This window comes from Saccostrea echinata, unplaced genomic scaffold (genome assembly GCF_033153115.1).
Source record: "Saccostrea echinata isolate AGI-Se365-2 ecotype Australia unplaced genomic scaffold, CSIRO_AGI_Sech_v1 ptg000001l, whole genome shotgun sequence".
Lineage (NCBI taxonomy): Eukaryota > Metazoa > Mollusca > Bivalvia > Ostreida > Ostreidae > Saccostrea > Saccostrea echinata.
This window is the reverse complement of record NW_026889750.1, coordinates 47,670,851-47,686,369: the sequence shown is the minus strand read 5'-3', so window position 1 is coordinate 47,686,369 and position 15,519 is coordinate 47,670,851. Positions and strand designations below refer to the sequence as shown.

The 15,519-nt window shown below is 33.7% G+C and overlaps 1 protein-coding gene and 1 long non-coding RNA gene across 4 annotated transcripts in view; both read left to right on the top strand.

Annotated features, from left to right (window-relative positions):
• The window catches only part of LOC133193142 (cohesin subunit SA-1-like), a 31,403-nt gene extending 16,384 nt beyond the window's left edge, over positions 1-15,019 (top strand). The window contains exons 17-33 of one of the 3 annotated variants that reach the window (XM_061329114.1): positions 879-938; positions 1,207-1,350; positions 1,884-1,954; positions 2,654-2,741; positions 2,934-3,107; positions 5,040-5,196; positions 5,745-5,878; positions 6,117-6,218; positions 6,416-6,484; positions 6,657-6,733; positions 6,930-7,058; positions 8,771-8,949; positions 9,376-9,538; positions 12,803-12,922; positions 14,183-14,300; positions 14,421-14,462; positions 14,551-15,019. In XM_061329114.1, the coding sequence (XP_061185098.1) occupies positions 879-938; positions 1,207-1,350; positions 1,884-1,954; positions 2,654-2,741; positions 2,934-3,107; positions 5,040-5,196; positions 5,745-5,878; positions 6,117-6,218; positions 6,416-6,484; positions 6,657-6,733; positions 6,930-7,058; positions 8,771-8,949; positions 9,376-9,538; positions 12,803-12,922; positions 14,183-14,300; positions 14,421-14,462; positions 14,551-14,577 (1,854 nt within the window). In that variant the 3' untranslated portion in view covers positions 14,578-15,019. Of the gene's footprint in view, positions 1-878; positions 939-1,206; positions 1,351-1,883; positions 1,955-2,653; positions 2,742-2,933; positions 3,108-5,039; positions 5,197-5,744; positions 5,879-6,116; positions 6,219-6,415; positions 6,485-6,656; positions 6,734-6,929; positions 7,059-8,770; positions 8,950-9,375; positions 9,539-9,828; positions 10,140-12,802; positions 12,923-14,182; positions 14,301-14,420; positions 14,463-14,550 lie in introns of those variants that run through there. The other 2 variants (XM_061329122.1, XM_061329129.1) reach the window with 2 other exon arrangements.
• On the top strand, positions 7,612-8,227 carry LOC133193177 (uncharacterized). Its single transcript, XR_009721885.1, has 2 exons — positions 7,612-7,759; positions 8,055-8,227. It is a non-coding gene; the product is annotated as an uncharacterized LOC133193177 (long non-coding RNA).
• Positions 15,020-15,519: the final 500 nt, after the last annotated feature.

The window sequence follows — 15,519 nt, the reverse complement described above, 5'->3', positions numbered from 1 at the left end:
TTACATAGATGATACTACACCTGTGAGTCGTCCGTGTGTTGATATAATTAATTGGTTAATTGGTAAATTATAAACAAATCGCTTCACAACTTATTTTGACTGGATGAGACGATAATTTTAAGAAAATAATTTAGTGACGTATCCGTAATTTTCCATAGATTATGAACTTTAATATTATTAGAGTCTACACAATCCCAGCTTGGCAAACATTGCACAAGAAATCCTATCTCAAGAATTGTATACCGAGCAATCTTGTGAAGGACAGATCAAGCCTGCGCTCGGGGGTTAGCAAAATCGACAATTGCTATTCAGGTTTCATGTAATCATGAAATGAGAACAAATAAATATTGAAACTTAAATTAATCATTTTATATATTCAAAACATGATCATTGTTGTTGAAATCAAGTGAATTGCCTGTAAAATACGAATGAAAATGTGTAATGACATTATCAACATATACTTCCGGTATGTATAATAGTAGAACAATGATGATCAGAACTGAAAATTCTGGATTTTATTCACTTTCTATCTCGAGAACCCCCCGATCTCTCGAACTTTTCTTGTGGTCCCTTGAACTTTGCGAGATCGAGAGTCACCTGTACTTGATTATAAATGGAAATCCCAAAATAAGTCATGTCCAGTGTACCTGTTCAATAATAGAATTGAAAGAAAACCTAAAAACAAGGAAAAATAATTTTTCGGCATTGAAAACATTTATAGAGCTAACAATCACCTTCAACAAGAAACTTTGTTGTGCTTTGACTGTAGGACTTGTACAGGGAGATAATTGATATTTAACCATATTGTAGAGAATGTGTTCCTAATTTTGTACTTTGTTTGTCGCCTTGGTGATATAGAAACAATGTGATTTTTGCAGAATCTGGAGCTTCTGTTGAGGTACCTACATGAGATCATGGAGAAACACACTGACTCAGAAGTAAGTGATGGGTGTTACTCATGATTAAAACTTAAGCAAATTCTCTCATGGAAGATTAATAATAGTTTAAAGATTTAAATACATTTAAATATATAAGCATAACACTATCATCTCTTACTTTATTAAAGTTTAAGATTTAATACAAATACTGGTCTTATTAGTATACTAGTCTGAATTACAATGTATATGATTTGTAAAATTGATTTTATTTGAAGCTTTGGTTTGACACTTGATTATAGGATGACAATCTTTATTCTTTTATATATAGGTATTAGAAGCGGCCTCTAAGTGTTACGAGTGTCTCTGTGGGGAGGAATACGCCATCGCTGGAAAGTGTGACGTAGCAAGGAAAACACTTATAGACAGTCTCATCGCTAAGTTCAAGGAATCAATGCATGACTTCTTTGCTGAGGTCAGTAGGAGTCTGTTTTGTAGACAATCTTGTTTTAACAAGCAATTCATGTAAAGCTGTACATAATTGTCAGCTTCTAGAATTTACACTGTAAGTTGTTTTAATACCATGATTCAATAATTTCACAATTTGTTACAAGGGTACTAATCCCAATGGTTTAATATCATGTTGAAGCATGTGCCTTGTGAAAGTTCCTTTAAAGTTTGACCTGATAACGATGTCTACTTTTAGTTTAATTTCACAGAAAAATTACAAATCATTAACAGTGAAAATAAAACCATGGTAATTTCCAATATTAAGTATATGAAAGACCCCTCCTTGTCACAAGTATGGGGAAATTTAGCTTTATGACTTTTTTTTCTTAAAATTTTTAAAAAAATTTGTGGATACAAGTAAGGAAAACATAAACTCAACATACATTGACAGTTTCCTCTGTGTGATTTATATATATTTATTCTGAATACATTTATTAAAAGAGCTACAAGTATGTTTCATCTCTATAAAGTGATTTGATATGTACATGTATATTGTAGGGAGAGGAACCTGACGACGATGAAATCTTTGCCCTTTTGGCCTGTCTAAAGCGTATAGAGGCCCTGTACAGGTATGTATACATATAGAGATTGTACTGTCTAAAGCGTATAGAGGCCCTGTACAGGTATGTATACATATAGAGATTATACTGTCTAAAGCGTATAGAGGCCCTGTACAGGTATGTATACATACAGAGATTGTACTGTCTAAAGCGTATAGAGGCCCTGTACAGGTATGTATACATATAGAGATTGTACTGTCTAAAGCGTATAGAGGCCCTGTACAGGTATGTATACATATAGAGATTATACTGTCTAAAGCGTATAGAGGCCCTGTACAGGTATGTATACATACAGAGATTGTACTGTCTAAAGCGTATAGAGGCCCTGTACAGGTATGTATACATACAGAGATTGTACTGTCTAAAGCGTATAGAGGCCCTGTACAGGTATGTATACATATAGAGATTGTACTGTCTAAAGCATATTGAGGTACTGTACAGGTATTTTTACATGTAGAGATTGTACTGTCGAAAGCATGAGAAGCCCTTTACATTTACCTGTATGTTTAGATATAGGGATTGTACTGTCCAAAGCATATATAGAAGCCTTTTACTGGTATGTAATAATGTCAAGCTTGTAGTTGTAAACTTTCATTACTGACCTGTAAGTGTTAGCAGAGTATTTTACAAATTAGGAATGCCTGATGCATTCTTTACATGGAGGACGATCTTCTTGTTTTAATATTCCTGTTTTTCCTGTACTTTCAGTTGTCATGATTTAAACAGCTGGGACATCTGGGATGATCTTTTTCACATCATTAAGTCTGGCAATGACAGCCAGGGAATTCCAGAAGAGGTATCATAATAAAATTACATTAGAAGTGCATTTATGTTATTTCCATTTATAAAAAAAAAAAAACTGCAGCAATATGTTTATTACTCGGAGAAAATTGATAAAGAATTAAGGTCCAATGTTTGCCACACATGTACAAGGTTATTCATAATGTAATAAGCCAATCAGTCCTCTAACCTTGTGTTTACATTACAGATTGTTTGTAAGGCTCTGGCATGTGCGAGCCAAGCATTGCTGTGGTACCTGAACAAACTTGACGAGTCGAACCCTAACAAGGACGAGATGCGAGCCCTGAGGAAACGGCTGAATGACATGATGACTTACTGCCATGACCTACTTTTCCACCAGCAAGACAAAGTCGGAGAAGAGGTTAGGAATATTATAGTGTTAACTGTCTCTTAGGGATATTTTTTGGTGGTGTTTAATCGATAGATGGAATTTCTGAAGCATGCTTACTTTTAAAATACAGTATACAGTAAGGTCCTCTGTAGATTCTTTTCTAAACAGTTTATCATCTGAAGTGACTTTACCTGAATAACAATTTTGATTCTTGTGTTCTACAAAGGTCTAATGATCTGATAAAGATTACAATATAACTTTGTCCCTTTTCTAGTACAGTAAAACTTGTTTAATCCGGATGTTGTGCATTTCGGCATGTTGTTCAGTCCGGCGTAATATTTTAGTCCCTTGAATTTTCTTTATAATTTATGTTTAATAAATGTTGTTCAATCCGGATCTTGCCTATTTTGTAAACCGGCCGCTATTTAAAGAAGTGACTGCTCATAATTAGTACAAATTATTTCCTCTAATTCGACCACTTATTTTTATGTGTCCGCTGGTCATCAGAGAAGTCTTGCGTGGGGTAATTATTGTCCCGTTAATGATCTCTCCTGTATTGACAGTTTAGATTTTAACAAACGTGATAAAAAAAAATCATTAATGGCTCAAGTAAGGCGAGGAAACTAGCAAAAGAACGAGTGAAATTGATGGTTGCGTGTAGCATGTCTGTAGAAAAAGTTGGAGACTTATTCATGACCTCCTTTCTACTTTCGTTTTGCATGCACAACGTGCAATTCGAATTACTCCCCTTTGTGTTGCTAGTTTACAGCGACCATAACAACAGAAAATTTTGGTCCAATATTCATTATAACATTTGAAATTAACAAATACAGTGTCTAAATATTCAAACATGTAGATTTTAAGAGAAAGAAATTAATTAGGAATCTGTCCTAACAAAATAATATTTACAGCTAGGATGAGGTTTTGGAGTGTGTTTAAAACAATTAACGATTTTCAAATTTAATGAATGACCAACAGGTAATATATTTCGTTACTGAATAAAAAACTTGAACAGAAACGAAAATTCTTAAGAACAAACAAAGTTCAAAACAAACGAAATAGATGATTTTTTCAAGTGAAAAGTAAAAAATGACACATTTGATCAAGTATTTATATACCACTCTTTGTTTATATCTATGTAATTTTGAACTTGCTATAGCAGTTCAATTTTCTCCAATTCAGATGTTTTCTAATCCGGCCAGAAATATTAGAACCACTGGTCGCCGGATTAGACAAGTTTTACTGTACGTTACACATTATACTAAAGACATTTTTGAGAAAACCCATTACTTGTGTATTGGATGTATGTTATATACAGTAGGTAATCCAATACATGTACCTATTTATATTAGATTTTTTCTAAATGCGCATAACTATCTGTGAACTGCAGATATTTATCTTTTGTTGGTAGTAATCTGTTTTGTAGGTATGCTTCACTCTGTAAACTATATTATTTCCTATGTAGCTTGTAACACGAGCTTTGATTGGTTACAAAGTCGGGTGTAAATTTCCGTACACCCGACTTGAGCCGGGGGTAAAAAAATGTGACGTCACAATGCTTAGTTTCTCTCTGATAAAAAGCAAATAAAATGACGTCACGATGCAATGTAGGACATAGTAAATCTAATCGAGAGCTTGAAACACAGTTGGTTGGACTTGTTTACAAAGAATTTGTTTGGGTAGATAGGAAATAAATTCGTTATCCAGGTCCAATCAAGGGTGTACGGGGATTTACCCCGGGTTGTATTCAATACACCCTTCGGCCTTCAGCCTCAGGGTGTATAGAATAAAACCCGGGGTAAATCCTCGTACACCCTTGATTGGACCTGGATATCTGTTATAGTCATATTATACATCACAATCTGTGACCTATATAACATCTATAACCTGTTTGGTAGGCATACATAACAATCTTTGACCTGTTTTGTAGGCATACATAACAATCCATGACCTGTTTTGTAGGCATACATAACAATTTGTGATTTGTTGGTGATGTTTAGTCGACATCTTGGTGAGATTAATGAAGTGATGAAACCACTTGTGTATGAACCAGACAAGAATCTCCAACAACAGCTCAGCAACTTCTTGACAGAGAAAGTCTTCATTGAGGATGATGATGGTCAGTCCAGATAACACAAGGCCAACAGTAAAAAATTATTTGTTTGATGCACTCTGATCAACTTGTCAAATTGCCCCTACCCAATATTACCCAATCATTTCTTTCAGTACTTATAAATTTATTTTTTTTGGGGGGGGGGGGGGGGGTTAGTTCCAGAGATTGTTTCATTTAAAGATTTTAGTTTATAATTTCTCTTGGATCTTTTTTCAGTTGAAAGCTTTTGTAGCAATAAATATTAAATCTGTCTTGCTGTTCGTTGTATAAAGAAAATATCAATAATTTTCCAAGTCTGTGATGTTTATGACAATTATCAATTTGCTAGATACTAATAAAAAGAAAGGAAGAAAAAAAACGTACTTACACCTTGAAAAATATAGGTTGGAATACATCAAACAAAAATGTTTTTAATGATGGTCCAAACAATTTGTAATCATAGTGGACTTTATTTTGAGCAGTCTTTCCTTGCTATAGTGTTAACATTTACCTGTATGTAATGAACTACTGTGAGTTTAAAGTAATCGCATAAATTCATTGTCTCTTCCTTACAGAAGACATTGATGAGAATGTTAAGATAGAGGAGCTTCACAAAAGACGGAATTTCTTGGCCTCATTCTGTAAACTGGTCATCTACAACATTGTACAGATCAGGATGGCCGCAGACATGTTTAAACACTACATGAAGGTTTGTCTTATCTTGCAATTACAGTAAAACAGTGTACATGCTTATCATGAATTAATGTTTACTCAAAAGAGATTTTCATTTCATTAAAAACTTACCAGAATTTATAACAAATAGAAATTGTTCATCTTTGGCACTTTGACTGTACTTTGTTACAGTATTTCATGAAACTGTTGTTTAGAAATTTAATTTAAGTATTGAATATGATATTGATGATCTTAGAATTTCTTTTTTGCTGTAGTTTTACAATGATTATGGGGACATCATTAAAGCCACACTAGGAAAAGCCAGAGAAATCAACAAGGTCTCTACAGCCAAAACACTGGCTCTAAGCCTGACACAGGTATGGGGGCATTCACTGCATAAGTTGACTTAAAATCACTGTTACATGTTTATTATATACAATATATTTATCAAAATTACTCTCAGTTCAACTTATCCCTTTAGAAAGTAAAATTCTTAAAGATGACTTTTTTTTTGTTTCTATTGATTATGTGTATAATTTTTCATGAAGATGACTTTCTCTTTGTTGTTACTCAGTTATACAGAGAGCTACAGATGGAGATGGGAACCGTAGACAGATCATCAGAGGCTTTCCAGTCCCTCAAGGTCAGCTATAAATGGAAATGACTCCGATTTGTGGTTTATTGTTTTCAATGTAAATCCTGTGTCTTTAAGAACTGATTTAGTATAGTTTGTAACTATGCAAAATTGTATCAATAAGTACATGTCCTTTACTTTATAACTACAGTTATTTTAATGTTTGTCTGGTGTTTGACAGGAATTGTCCAGGAGGTTTGCCCTGTCCTTTGGGTTGGATCAGGTGAAGAACAGAGAGGCTGTGGCTGCTATGCATAAGTAAGGCATCATTTAAAAAAAAAAACCAATTTTTTTTATTATCATCTCCAGAAAGAGATTTTTTCTTTTGACTTGCATGTATGGTAATATTCAATTATTATATTTAAAAAGTGTGATAAGAATTCATTATATTTGACATTTTTATCCCTTTCTTGTCTCTTGAGAAGCAGACATTATGAAACTAATTATTTTACAGGGAGGGAATTGTGTTCAGTTTACATGTAGATGAACATCATGACATCAACACACCACCCCCTAATCTCTCCTTCCTAGAGGTCATCTGTGAGTTCACCAACAAACTGATGAAACAGGATAAAAAAGTGGTGTATGTATATATATCTACTTCATTGCATTTGTTTTGTTTCTTAAATGATTCTGACTTCGTTTTGCTTTATACATTTTTATTTCCAGGAATGTAAATTGATTTCTGTATTATATATAATCCAAGTAATCTGTGTCAAATGGTTAGAAGACAACTACAGGGTTAGAAACTCCCTAAAATTACAACTCGCAAATAATTGCGAGTACAAGAAAGTGAACTCGCAATTTTATAAGACTACTCGCAATTTTCATATAAAGTTAAATTTATATAAATTAAATACATGCTGTACATGTAACTTAAGGATAAAGTAACTACTGTACAATACACAAAATACAACTACAGTGTGGCTTTTAGTCAAATTACTGATTTAAATCAAAAGCATTGTGTTCTGTCATACTATGTAATTTTGTTACAGTTTCAATGCAAAAAAAATCAACTCGCAAGTTTTTGCGAGTTACCTAATTTTTAACTCGCAATTTGGGAATTCTAACTCGCGTTTTGCGAGTTGTATATAGTGAATTTCGAACCCTGCAACTATATTCTGATCTTATAAAATTTAATAATTTTTAGCTCTACTGGTCAGAGACCAGAAGAGCTTATGCGATAGTAAGGTGTCCGTCGTCCGTCCATCTGTCTGTCTGTCCGTCTGTCTGTAAACAATTTTTCAAAACACTACTCCTCCTACAGTTTGGGTCTGATTTCAAGTAGACTACACTAAGATACATAATTTAGTGCATCGGTTTTTGATTTCAATGAACGGTGTTGCCATGGTTACTAAAAATAGAAATTTCTGTGAAATTCCTTTAAAACGCTACTCCTTCTACAGTTTTGGTCTGATTTCAATATAACTTGACACACAAGTAGACGACATTAAGATACATAATTTAGTGCATCAGTTTTTGATTTCGACAAACGGTGTTGCCATGGTTACTAAAAATAGAAATTTCTGTGAAATTCCTTTAAACCCCTACTCCTCCTACAGTTTTGGTCTGATTTCAGTATAACTTGGCACACAAGTAGACTACACTAAGATACATAATTTAGTGCATCGGTTTTTGATTTCGATGAACGGTGTTGCCATGGTTACTAAAAATAGAAATTTCTGTGAAATTCCTTTATAACGCTACTCCTCCTACAGTTTTCATTTGATTTCAATATAACTTGGCACACAAGCAGACTACACTAAGATACATAATTTAGTGCATCGGTTTTTGATTTCGATGAAAGGCATTGTCATGGTTACTAAAAATAGAAATTTCTGTGAAATTTCTTTAAAAGGCTATTCCTCCTTCAGTTTTGGTCTGATATTAAAATAACTTTGCAAAAGTTGACTACACTAAGATACATAATTTAGTGCAATGTTTTTTTTATTTCAACGAACGGTGTTGCCATGGTTACTAAAAATAGAAAATTCTGTGAAATTTCTTTAAAATGCTACTCCTCCTTCAGTTTTGGTCTGATTTCAATATAACTTAGCGCACACGTAGACTACATTAAGATACATTATTCTATTTATTGTTGCAAAGTTTCAAATCCAAGTGCTACTTTTCCTTTGTTATATGCACAGACCAGTAGAGCTACAGTCTCATCAGAGACTTCTGGTTGATGAAAAGTACCTATAGTTGATGACCATGAATGTATATTGTATGTGAGCATTTCACTGATTAATTCAAACATAATTATCAGTGTGAATTATTGACTGTTATTTTGTGTAGACTTCAGTACCTGGACAAGCACCTGCCTGGAGGGATGATGCCCCAGTCAAGGTCTGAGGAGTGGCAGTCGCTGTTTACATACCGTAACAGTCTGGCCCAGGGAGATGGGGAAGTCCACCCCATCACACTCAAACAGGCCTCCCAGAGGCGCTATGGCAACAAACGTAAACAGATGGATGGTAAGCTTAAATTCTCTCATGTACAATATATTTGAAATGATGATTTCATTGAAAGAAAAATTCAAGAGAAAGACATATGAAAAAAAAAAGTTTGGAGTTAAAATTATGTGTGATGGTTAGGTTTTTGAGATAGCTACATGTTTATGTACAAGCACTTTTAATATTTTACAATAAATGCTATAAAAGTAAGCTCATAGTCAACCAGAACTTTGATTTTCAGACTTCATTGACTTATTGCAGTAAAACTTTTTTTTTTACAACAAAATAAGTGTTACTGTATTCCTATCAGTTTAATCAAAAAATTGTTCATCAAAATCTTACTCTTAGTGATTCATAAACATATCTCGTAAAATTGATTAAGATCTTGTTAAAGTTGACATCCTTTTTTTGCTATTTGTGCAATTATAATATCTACTTTCTCTGCAGTGTCAGACCACGACTCTAACATGAGTGACTGGGTGGACATGTCTGTTGGTACCCCTGCCCCGGGGGTGCCAGTTATGGCCTCTACTGCCATTAAAAGGCGCCGTATGGATGAGGAGAGTATGGGAGGTGCATCGGAGCAAGGCTCTGAAGACTTCCAGGAATCGTGAGTTTATTTGTTGTGTAACTGGTGTTCCTGCATGTCTTTATATCTGATTTCTAAAGCTTTCAGAATGAATTCTTTCATTCTTTATAAACTAAAATATTTGCCTTAAATGTTTTGAGTTTTTAATTTGGATAAAATTTGCTGCAGGTATTCTCTGGATTTTTCTGTTATTTGTTATTTCCAGTCTAATTTACAGTACATTCAGTATTGATATTTTTTTATGCATGATTTTTAATTAGTTTCTTTTGATGTTGTTGATTCCATTCCTTTTCCATTGTCTTTATTTTTAGATTATGGTGAAATTCTGGGATTTAACACAGTTATTTCCCTTGGATGATTTACTTTTTAATCAAGACATTATTCCTGGAGTGAAAACAGGAGAATAGAGGCAGCTGTGACTCATTGTGACATTGTGTTACATGTTTTATAACAGAGTTGTGAAATATGATCTGATTTTATGAATCAAAACTTACATCCTGACGATGATATTTACACCAGCAATATTTTTGTACATAATAAATGTAGATATTGTAAATAAAACTTTTTGTATAGATGATGCAATATTTTTTAAAATGTGAATAAAGTGTAGTGTAGAACTGAAGTGAAGTATTGTAAGGATTTTCAAAGCTGTTGTCACAAGATACTTGTAAGTATTCTATGCATTGACAAGTGCAAGGATAGACAAATTGGAAGTGTGGTTATTTAGAATTTTTTTAATACCATTTTTTTGTTCACATTGATTTTTTTTTCGATGGGGGCCATTTAAGAAGTAAGGCTATTGGCTCATCCTCCTTAAGCTCTGCTTTGAATCAGTAACAATACTGAATGACAACTGGAGATTCAAGGGGAAACCAAAACACACCTGACTTGCATGTATCTTGCTTTAACTCCCCCTTGATTTGACATCACCTTAATAAAAATAATGGAAGCCATGATTAAGCTGCAACACAGGCATAATTATATATTCAAATTCTTTCTTCAGTTTTTTAAAAAATAAGTTAAATTCCAGTTTGGCATTTCTCTTGGAACATTCTGAATTTAAAAAAAAAATAGTATACACTACATGGATGTAATGAATTTTTAGCTCATCTCAACAAAGTTGGGGGAGCTTATGTAATACCGTCTGCGTCCCAGGTAAAAGTTTTTGGAGCAGATTTCTTTTCAAGTACTTCTATGCCCTAAATTCATCAGAGATGCATGGAGGATGCTTCTAGTGTGTTTTATTGTACCAGTCAAGGTGGTTTCAGATGCTGCAATTTCAGCTAAAGAATGACCAGGTTAATGTTTTTGGAGCAGGTTTAAGTTTTTGGAGCAGGTTTAAGGTATGTCACTCGTCAGCCTTTTAGAAAATTTCAGTCAGAACCTCTTACTTAAAAACTATTTATTACAATTCAATCTTTATAACATATTTAAATTAAACAATGTAAAATGTTCAACATTCAATTAAAAAACTGCTAAAAAATTCACAAAGAAGCAAGATTTATAAGGAACTATTTCTTGTGGCGGAAGGATATTTAGCAGAAAATTCTGCAAATCTACACATTTATTAAATTTAATATCTTGGAACTTTAGCCTCACATACTTTTACTCAGAGACTATTTTCCGTTATGGTATGCCTGGAATATTAAATATAGGTCTCAATTTATATTTTTGTAACAAAATTTACACCTTCGCTCAACAAACATTGCCAAGAAATGAAGATATATTAAGGAAGTCGAGATAAGATTTACACAGTTTTTTTTTGCCTGAAAATCGCATATTTTGACCAATATTTCAAAATTTACATCACTGACCCCAACTTTTTCTTTCATTATTTTAAACTACTCGATACTTTTGACCGATCAGCACTTAAGTCGTAAAAAGTTTGATACAAGAAAATATTCTATTGCCTAATTAGATTTTTAATACCCCAAATATGAGACTTTTTTAGTGCAAAAAGGTCACACAATAATTTACGCGCATTAATTTGCATGATTTGTTCAATGATAAATATTATTCAAACTATTTTACATAAAATAAGATTATGTTTATTGCCATGGTTACATCTTATAAAATATGATAACGGTTAAAGTGATTAACCAAAGAGTTACAATTTAAGTGCAAAAAGGTCAACTTAATTGTACCGTAGCTCAGTTAGATGCACACTGACCCCCCATTTTCTCTGCGATTTTGAGTCAAACTATATGAGTACTTATCCAAAATATACTTCTCAAAAAATCCTTGATATAACAAATTTCACGAGTGACATACCTTAAGTTTTTGTAGCAGGTCTCATTTCCAAGTAATAATAAGTCCTATGTTGACCAAACTTGCATGGATGATACATGTAAGGATGCACACTACTGAACTTGCTTGATCTGACCTACATTTTCCAGATGAATGACCAGGTTAAAGTTTTTGGAGCAGGTCCATTACCAAGAAACTATAAGGCCCATCTAAACCAAACTTGCATGGATGATGCATCAAGGGATGAACATTCTCAAACTTGCTTCACATGCTGGATTTGACTTACATTTTTTGGATGAGTGGCTAGTTTAAAGTTTTTAGATAAGTCCATTCCCAAGTAACTGCAAGCCCTATCAGACCAAAATTGCATAAATGTTGCATCTAGGGATGCACACTACTAGATTATTAGTTTAGTGTACTCAAAGACGACATTTGTTGAGGTGAGCTTTGTAATCTCTGATTACCTATGTTTGCTTAATAGAACAATTTCACATACAGTTTGAACTTTTTGGTGACAAGTTTAAGCTCAAACCACATAACCTATTACACATCAGAACATAATTTAGCTGTTTGAAAAATTGGACAAATTTCATCCCAAGTTCCAGCCATGCATAAATAGTCTTCTTTGATAAAGAGGTGATGAGGCATATGTTATCAGAAACTAAAAACTGGTGAAATTATCATAATATATCAACAACTTTGTTCTTGAGAAAGGGTATACAAAAAATAGGAGAAAAGGTTCAGACAGCTTGAACAACTCGGGAAAGGTGACGACTAAGGGCGACAGTAATTACAAGAATAGTTATAGCCAACTTAATTGTATCCTGTATATTAAAGAACTTCAAAGGAGATATTAAATTTTACATTATTTAAATGAAAGTAGTATTTTACATTTTTTAAGTGAAAGTAATATTTGCTTTATGATGAAATTAATATTATGGCTGAGTTTGTGTACATGTTAATACAGATTTTATCACAATTTTCACAGTTGAATCCCCAGATTTGAGATTTGTCACAATTTTAAAATTTTTTTTATAGGTACATAAGTGGACCCCCTCAGGTACCCCAGATGTCATGGATAGCTGGACAGAAAGGTCGACAGGACACACAGAGACAGATGGAGCCGATGTACAGTCACTACAGACAGACCAGCAACTTGTAAGTTATCTCACTACAGACGGGCAACTTGTAAGTTATCTCACTACAGATGGGCAACATGTAAGTTATCTCACTACAGACCAGCAACTTGTAAGTTATCTCACTACAGACGGGCAACTTGTAAGTTATCTCACTACAGACCAGCAACTTGTAAGTTATCTCACTACAGATCAGCAACTTGTAAGTAATCTCACTACTGATCAGTACCTTGTGAGTTTTCTCACTACAGACAGATCAACAACTTATAAGTTATCTCACTACAGTCAGCAACTTGTAAGTTATCTTACTTCAGACAGATAACTTGTAAGTTATTTCATCACACACCAATAACTTGTATATTATCTCACTACAGACCAGCAACTTGTAAGTTATCTCACTACAGTCAGCAACTTGTAAGTTATCTTACTTCAGACAAATAACTTGTAAGTTATTTCACCACACACCAATAACTTGTATATTATCTCACTACAGATCAGCAACTTGTAAGTCATTTTACTGCTAGCATGCAGCTTGTAAGTTATATCACAACAGATTGGCAACTTGTTAGTTATTTCACTGTATATCAGTAACTTAAAGTTATTTCATCATAAACTTTCAGCTTGCAAGTTATCTCACTATATACAGCAACAGAAAGTTATTTCATCATAGAAAGGTAAATTGGAAGTTACCTCACTGCAGACCGGCAACTTGTAAGTTATCTCACTGCAGACTGGAAACTTGTAAGTTATCTCACTGCAGACTGGAAACTTGTAAGTTATCTCACTGCAGACTGGAAACTTGTTATTTATTTCACTATAGCACATTTACTACAGAGGACTTTTTACTATAGACAGAATGGAAACATGAAAGTCATCAACTTTCTTCAGACTTGCAGTAAATTATACACATTTTAATGAATTGATGTAGTTGGGGGAATGCTGTGGAATTATATAGATAATTCTATCTCTGACATCATAAATATTGTGTTGCAGGCAGCTTTAATTATGGGAATTACAAGCATGGTGTGGAAGGCAACCCTAATTATGGGAATGAAAACATTTGTGTTGCAGGCAAATCTGGGAATTAAAACATAGTGTTGCAGACTGCTCTAATTTAAATTATGGGGGAAAACATTGTGTTGAAGGCAAATCTGGGAATTAAAACATAGTGTTGCAGACTGCTCTAATTTAAATTATGGGGGAAAACATTGTGTTGAAGGCAAATCTGGGAATTAAAACAGTGTTTCAGCCTATTTATGGAAATTAAAACATTGTGTTGCAGGCCACCCATGGAATCTGAAGGCAGTGAAGCCAGCATTGGAGACTTTGAGAGTCCTCGATCTCAAGTCATGCCACCTGGTTACTATGGAGATGGCTCACAAAACATTGAGGATCAATCAGTAAGTATTTAGTTTCAAAATTCACCTTGTACTAAAATTCTCTCCAAAGGTAACATTTTCATCTTACATTTTGTAAAACTTTTTGTGTCTATTCATTACCTTATTTATGTTAATGCTAAGCATTCCGGGGCCATGCAACACATGACCCAGGCACATTCACAGGTAAGCGTAGGTGTCGTCAGTGGTTGTATAATTATGTGTATCATGATCAATATACTTACAAATTCTTAGTGATTTATTGATTTTCCAGTCAGAGATGGGTCATCATGGATACTGATGAAAAAGTTGTCAGATCACCAGATGTTACCTAGGAGATTATGACCTTGACCCAGAGTATATCTATTAATATCCTAGAAATAAAGCTGATCTACTGGAAAGACACAAACCAAAATGATCTCAGCATTGTCTTGACATTCAAGTAAACAGTCATGAACATTTAGATGTAAAGAACACTAATGATGGAATTTAATGTGTTGTTACATTTATTATAAACTTTTGTCTTTAATGTTATATTAGAATAGTATCTTGTGCTTCTGGCATATAGCTGTATGTAAATATATTGTATTTGTGAATTATTTATAGATGAGAATTAGAGAAGGTACTGACAGTGTATCATGAAATATGTTTTGAGTGCTGCTAGATATATTGTGTTTTTTGAAAAGATGTAAATCACATCATTAGAAATATGTTGTATCAATCTGTTGTTTTATCTAATTAAAGTGTCCATGATGTGGTGTTGGAATTTATTTTTGATTCATTGAAGTTTCTGATCTTTGTCCATGGGTCTTCTGATGTTTATTTATCATTAAATTAATGAATTTTGATTGATTGATCGATTGTATATTGTTTTACGTTCCATTTAAATTTTTCGGTATTATGGAGATGTCACCGTATACTGGTGAAGAGCTTCAAATTTAGACCTATATTTGGCACTCAGGACCATTGAGCAGTGAGAGTTCTTTATTGTGCCAACGCCTTCCGTGACAAGCGACCTCGGTTTTTAAGGTCTCATCCAAAAGACCAGTGACTTTCACTTCTAATGTCGGGCGCTTGGCGAAGGAACAATCACTACCTACATTTACGTCCTAGGTTTGACGCAGCTCGGAGAATGAGAATCGAACCTGGGCCTCCCAATCACACTGAATTTTGAATTGAATTGTCACAAAAATTAAACTTTTAGTCTTAAGACTAGGTTCCAACTTCTTTCAGTATCAAATTT